This window comes from Chamaea fasciata, unplaced genomic scaffold (genome assembly GCF_029207755.1).
Source record: "Chamaea fasciata isolate MVZ Bird 193981 ecotype frontalis unplaced genomic scaffold, bChaFas1.0.hap1 SCAF_4, whole genome shotgun sequence".
NCBI classification, from domain to species: Eukaryota; Metazoa; Chordata; class Aves; order Passeriformes; family Sylviidae; genus Chamaea; species Chamaea fasciata.
The window spans coordinates 56,553,428-56,559,740 of NW_027094089.1; the positions used below are offsets into that span (position 1 = coordinate 56,553,428).

Consider the following 6,313-nt stretch of genomic DNA (forward strand, 5'->3'; position numbering starts at 1 on the left):
CTGGAGAAAAGCATGACTTAAGCAGAGCTCAGCAAGACTCTTAGTGAAGGTGCTTGCTTCAGACTTGGGACAGTCCTGCTCTTAAGCAGCCCTGGTACAGACCAGCACTTGCTCTAAGCAGACCTCGTACAGACAGCTCTGGCAGCTTTTGGAGGAAAGACTACAAGGGTTTATTTCCTTACCAAACTTTACAGGTTACTTACTTCATCTGTCTCCATGAGAGCACACATTTTACAGGCAGAGCACATACTTCAACCCTGCTTTTGTTGGCCTTCCAAATTGTGCACAACTATCATGTAAATCACCTTTAAAATGAAGAGTTACTCAATATATGGAAGGACCTTCTCAAAAAAAAATCTATGTGGCTACTACGAGAACCCCAAGAAGCCACAGTGACAATTTGGATGCAAGACAGGAAGAGCAGGCTAAAACCCCAGAGTAAAAATTAACTAAGTATTGGCAAAGTTACACAAAGGAGCCTAAAAAGCTCTTTAAATATTGAGTAGTACTCAACCCTAAGTTTATACCAAGTAATACCAGGTTCACCAAATTATTCTTGTTTTTTTTTTTGAAGTAGGTACTCTTAAAAAATGTTAGGCAATGAATATTTGTTTTGTCCAGTAAATTACAACCCCAGACACTTAAGTTAAAAAGTTTATTTCTTAAGCCTTCTCACTACTAAACAGTTGGAGTATTGGATTTGAATATACTGCAGTACAGCAGAAAATATGAGCACAAGTTACAAAACACTAACAAGTGATGAGCTAAACAGAACATGCAACACAAACATCAACACAATTTAAGTCAGAGAGGCACTTACATTAACAGTAAAAGATAAAGTCATCACTCTTTGAACATCATAGCAGCCTGCTTGAAATTGCATTTGACTGAGCTTTGTTGCTGTGAATAATACAGCTCATGCACAGGTTTGGATGTATGTTTTGTAAATTTAAAGTATTCACTGAATACTACCAACATATATACACTCATATACATAGTTCCAGAAGATTCAACAGACGATGGCTTATTTCTGCTCATCCTTTGGAAGAGGTCTTCTGAAGAGCAGAATATGTGGTTCTGTAGAAAGGAAATTAAACAACGTGTCAGTTTGTCCAAATCTTGCTTAAAGGGATTTTTTTAATCTTGAATGATAGGCTTCCTAATTATTTGAAACTAAACTCAACTAATTATGACCCCACATGTAATATCAACACACCAAGATTGTAGTACTCTTACAACAGTCAAGTTTTTATTTTTATACTCAATGCTGGCAGTGTCATAAACTTAAGATCCTTACAGGAGGGAAGTATTGGGAAAATACAGAGTATTTTAATGTCTCTTTTCATTAGGCTATTTGATAAAAGCTGTTACTGTAACTTAGACTAAAACTGCTGATACTGTCTGTTAGGCACATATCAAACACCAATAAATCCAATAAAATTTGGTTAATACAGCCAGCTTACATTATGTAAAAATACCCCCTGCCCACCTCCGGGGGCTTGAGATTACTCAGTTATTAGGAGGCTTTGGAGGGAATTTTACCAAGGACGAGATAAAGATATCAGAAGAGGCCCTTTCCCCAGGACCTTTGTCCCAGGTGTTTATTCTTCGAAATTCCAGGGGGGAAAGAGAACGAACAAGAAAAGGCATTATATAGCCCCTCGCTCAGGGAAAAGGTAGTTGGACAGTAGCCAATAGGGTCAGAGAAGGAAGGACGGGTCATTCTATGTGGTAAGGAAACTCCAGGGGGTCAGAAGGGAGAAACCATTCCCCTAGAGAATGACAACAAAATTATTATCAATCTTACTAATTCTAAATGCCTCCAGGAAAGTCTAAATTATCAAAGGTACCCAAATAAGGGAAACACTGGAAGGGAATGGTAATTTTTTTCACCTGGTTCTTCAGAAACTTGGAATTTCATGCTGCTGCAATTTATCAGTCACCTCTTACTTTTTAGTAAGGCTTGTAAGTTACCTGGAATGGCTGCTCCCACAATACCAACCTTCTAGTTAGTAAGGGCTTTAGGGCTTCGCACTCCATTAACTGAAATATTAATTTTTCAGGAGGCTCTACACCTAGAGTTGAAACTATCCTCTAGAATTTTCAGAGGATTAATGCAGGACCTTGTTTACATGAGCATCTATTAACTTGTTGTACAAAAAAGTCGGTGTGTCAGATTTACGATTTAAAGATATGTTGCTACAGGAACTTTAGTTCAGTCACTGCATACTCCTGTTATTCAAGAACTCACAAAAAGCCAGTTTCCATGGGCAGAAGCAGAAACATTTTCAGTCTGGTATTTTTTCGTCTACAGATAAACCATACACATCTAAGATAAGACTCGCATTTTGCAGGATGTGAAGGTTGAAAATAAAGATTACCTCACCTTTGTTGGCAAAGGACTAAAGTAGCAAGAAGAGAGTAACATTCAGTAGCGAATTCCAAATGGATTCCACAGTAAGAGTTACACATCACATACTTCAGCAGCTGAGCACCAGGCAGTTGATATTTGACTTTGTTTGTCTAATTTTGTTCAGATATGCTCACCTGGCTCATGGATCATATAGTGAACCCAGCCAAGACTCTGTTGAACACCAAGTCGTCTCCACTCTTCTTCAGACATCAGATGAGATTTTGGCACTTGTTTTGAAAGTTCTCGTGGCAGCATCACGTGTCTGTAGAGATTTAATTATTAAATACACACAAAATACTGCATGCTAGAAAACTGGAACAGATCTGCACTGAAAGACAGTACACAGGTTATGAATACTCACTTTTCTTATGAAGAAAACAAGAGTACTGACTCTTGGCATGTATTTGAAGATGAAACCCGTCCCACAGAATACCGTTTAAAATCACTTACTACTATGAAACGTTACATCTGTAAAGCAACTGCATACTGGGAGCCAAACTGTCTTCTAGAAGAGATTTACACCCCTTCAGACTCCAGTGACGGTGCATTCACAGAAACATGTGCTCCTGGCAACAGGCTGCTGTATCAGCTACTTGAAAAATAAGAACTTTGGACTTCTAAAGTATTTATAGTACCGCTTTCAAGAAAGCCTAGAAGAGTACACTTTAACAGTCCCCCGTCGGCAGGGACCGACGCTGTCCCATCCCAGGCTCTGCCACAACCCCCTCCCTGGAGTTAGCGCAGCGGATACCGCCCCTCCGCCATCACCCTGTGACCAGGGTTTGTGTTGGCCGCTCACCGAACAATCTGGGCTAACCGATAACAGCATTCGGTCACTCGTTCCCTCCATCCCACCAGTCCAAAGCTACGCGGAAACCCCCCTTGGGGAGGCTCAGCATAGCCCCTCCCCGGCTCCATTCCCCTAGCGGAGCCTCCTCATTCCCTGAGAGCAGTCCGCACACCTCGGCCAAGGCGCCTGGCCCGAGCTACCCTCCTACAGAACGGCTCTTCCTAATCCCTCCAGCTGGACATCCCGCACTCTCCAACAGCTTCTTACCGGTACTCGTACTGCTCATCAAAGTACTTATCGGAATAGTAGATCTGCTTGTGGGCCATGGCGGGCGGCAGCACAGGCTGGAACGGTGGCACGGGCAGCAGCCTCTGGATTTCCCCCCTCACGGACGCCTCGCGCACTAACTGCCCCCTTCCGCGCCCCGCAACGTTTGAATCCAGCGGCTCGGCTCCCATTGGCTCTCGCCGGGGCCGGCCAATCGCCTGCTACGCCGCCGCGCACCACCCGAGTCCCCCGTCGCGTAACTCGCGCGCTCGCCGCTCCCAACCAATCCCCGGCAGCCGCGGCGGGCGGGGGAGCGTTACGTAACGGGCGGCGGCGGTTCGGCAGAGCGGCGGCGCCGGCACGAGGCGGAGAGGCGGGGCTGCGGGGGGAAGGAGCGCGGGCGCGCCTGATTGGCCAGCGGCGGCTAGGGCGGGCGCGGGCGCTTTCTGCGCATGGCGGTGCTGCCGGTGCGGGGGGGGCGGGGGGGGGGGGGGTAGGCCCAATCCGCACATGCGCAGCTCAGCGCGGCGCTCTCGCCGCTGCTTTGCGCTGCTTTGCGCTGCTCGGCTCGGCTCGGCTCGGCTCGGCTCGGCTCGGCTCGGCTCGGCCCGGCTCGGCTCGGCTCGGCTCGGCCCGGCCCGGCCCGGCCCGGCCCGGCCCGGCCCGGCTCGGTCCCTGGTGTCCGGGGGCCTGCTTCTTTTAGGGCAGCGAGAGAGTGATGCCTTCGTCCTTTTAACTGAGCGTCGTATTCACTTTAAAATTGTGCTGTCCCCTTGGTGCCGGGTAGCTGCTGTTAGCCCGTGGTGTCATGATCTGCAGCTGTTGGGAAGAGTGCACCGTTTCACTGTTTCAGGGTGAAAACAGATAAAACGCGGGGTACAGGTCTGCCCAGAGCAGAGTGGGAACTGTGGACAGGATTTCAGTTTACAAACATCCTTACCCAACGAAACAAACCATCAAATGCTTCCCGGGAATATGTGCCTAGCAGGCCGCCACGGTTTGCTAAGAGGCATTGCAGCTCCCCAGATACGCGTGCTATTTCTGCCCTGTGGGATGAGATAAGCGCGGTGGGAACGTGGCCAGTAAGAGTGCTCTCACGGTTGATTTCATAGAATTCATGGAGTTATAGAGTGGCTGAAAGGGGCCTGAAAGATTATGTAGTTTCAGCTCCCCATGGACAGAGGCACTTTTCGCCAGACCAGGTTGCTCAGCCTCATCCTTTGCTGGCGCTGAACACGCCTCGAGATGGGGCAGCCACGGGGAGCCTGTTAGTGCTTCACACCCTTGCAGTAAAGAGTTTCTTCATGTCAACCCTAGATTTCCCCTCATGCGCAATGCCCCTGCCTGTGGTGTGTTCCTCTCTCCTCGCCGAGCCTCGGCAGAAAAAAGGAAATAAGTCTCTAAACAAGTTTCTGCTTCCTTGGTGCTGCCAGAAACGTGGGTACTGCCCGTGGTTATGTAATGCATCTGTCTGAAAACAGTTCTGATGGAGAAAAACACAACCAAAGACATGTGATGCATGACTGCTGATACACATGCGTGGGTAATAGGTGATTTTTTTAGCTGTATTATTTCTACTGGCACTGCAGCTTGTCTTAAACAATAAAGTTTAAGCCAGTCTCACACCATGCAACCGTTAAAAGGAGTGTTTATCATAATCTAGTAGGAATATTTTTTCTTAATTTGACTGAATATTGGAGCTTGTTTGGAGCAGGTCATTTACAGGCAAAATGAAGTCCTTTTGAACTGGTGTAGCTAAATGTGTGAAAGTCATGTAACAAAGGGATATATATTACAGTATAATTGTAAAAGTACAAACCACCTGCAAGTTTTCTAAAGTTTCGCTTGGATTATTTGAAATTGAGAGGTTTGGAGATTTTTTGCTTAATTTCAGGTGGCACAACTGTTATTTTTTAAATACTTGAGGCAGAACATAAACAATGATTTCTGTTAGGAATGTCATTGTGTAACAATGGGGAAAAAGATTAAACCACCATGATGGGTTCTACTGGATGAAAGACATTTCCTCTTCATGTTGTTATGAATAAAATTAATGTTCCTACCCCAGTTCAAACCTCTTGGTTTATGTACTTGCCGGTTCTGGTTCCAACCCCAGTTCAAGTCCCAGTTGATGTACTTACCCCTTTTCCCTCAAAAATTCATTGTTAAAGAGTTCTCACCTGTTTTATATGCTTATTCTCCTACCTTTAGTCTTCTGTACCCCTTTGCCCCCTTCCAACCCGTGGAGTAATCCAGCCGCTGCTCCCTAGGACCAACTTCCGGACCCCCATTAGGCCTTGCACAAATCTGCATATTGAAAATCATACCACGGCCCAGGAAAAAACGGCCCTTAGACAACCAGCCATGCCAAGAAGAACAAAAGACCCTTGCACTATGAGAAAAACTAAGACCCCAGGAGTCAGATTGAGCTTAAAGAGGGCGTTGCCATAACTTAAACAACACTCGAGCGAAAGGAACCCCCTAGACTACTGAGCCAACAGTAGGTCTCTGGACCATTGTTGTGGGGATACGTGCTCCAGCTCTGCCGGTGACGACAGGCCCGCGTGATCCTCCTCCTGGGCGTTGATCATTGGGAGCAGCAGCAATAGTGGCGGCGCGCACCCCAAGCCGAGCCCCAACCTCTAGGCCCTGCTCTAATAAAGGCATAAAAAGGGAGCAGAAGGTCTCCTGGCTCTTTTAATTACAACAATGTCTTCTTTCATAAGCTTTCAGCTTATCTCATGCATACTGAACATGAGAGAACTTTTGTCTTTATGTAAGGCTGTGTGTAAGCCTTTCTCCTTTGAGTTCGGTCAGAAGCGAAAGGGAGCGTGATGCACTTG

At 46.4% G+C, this 6,313-nt stretch overlaps 1 protein-coding gene across 1 annotated transcript; it reads right to left on the reverse strand.

Moving 5' to 3' along the window:
* Positions 1-641: 641 nt before the first annotated feature.
* Positions 642-3,732, reverse strand: CKS2 (CDC28 protein kinase regulatory subunit 2). Its single transcript, XM_066182414.1, has 3 exons — positions 3,471-3,732; positions 2,548-2,675; positions 642-1,077 (listed from the first exon to the last, which is right to left on the reverse strand). The coding sequence occupies exons 1-3, from the start codon at positions 3,659-3,661 to the stop codon at positions 1,025-1,027; spliced, it is 372 nt and encodes a 123-aa protein (XP_066038511.1). The 5' UTR covers positions 3,662-3,732; the 3' UTR covers positions 642-1,024.
* Positions 3,733-6,313: the final 2,581 nt, after the last annotated feature.

Excerpts from the sequence above, each read along its gene's own strand:
- CKS2 (XM_066182414.1), bottom strand. The coding sequence starts at position 3,661 with ATGGGAGCCGAGCCGCTGGATTCAAACGTTGCGGGGCGCGGAAGGGGG. Across the intron at positions 2,676-3,470 it reads GATGAGCAGTACGAGTACCG|ACACGTGATGCTGCCACGAG; the intron begins GTAAGAAGCTGT and ends AAATCTCTACAG. Across the intron at positions 1,078-2,547 it reads CTATATGATCCATGAGCCAG|AACCACATATTCTGCTCTTC; the intron begins GTGAGCATATCT and ends TCCTTTCTACAG.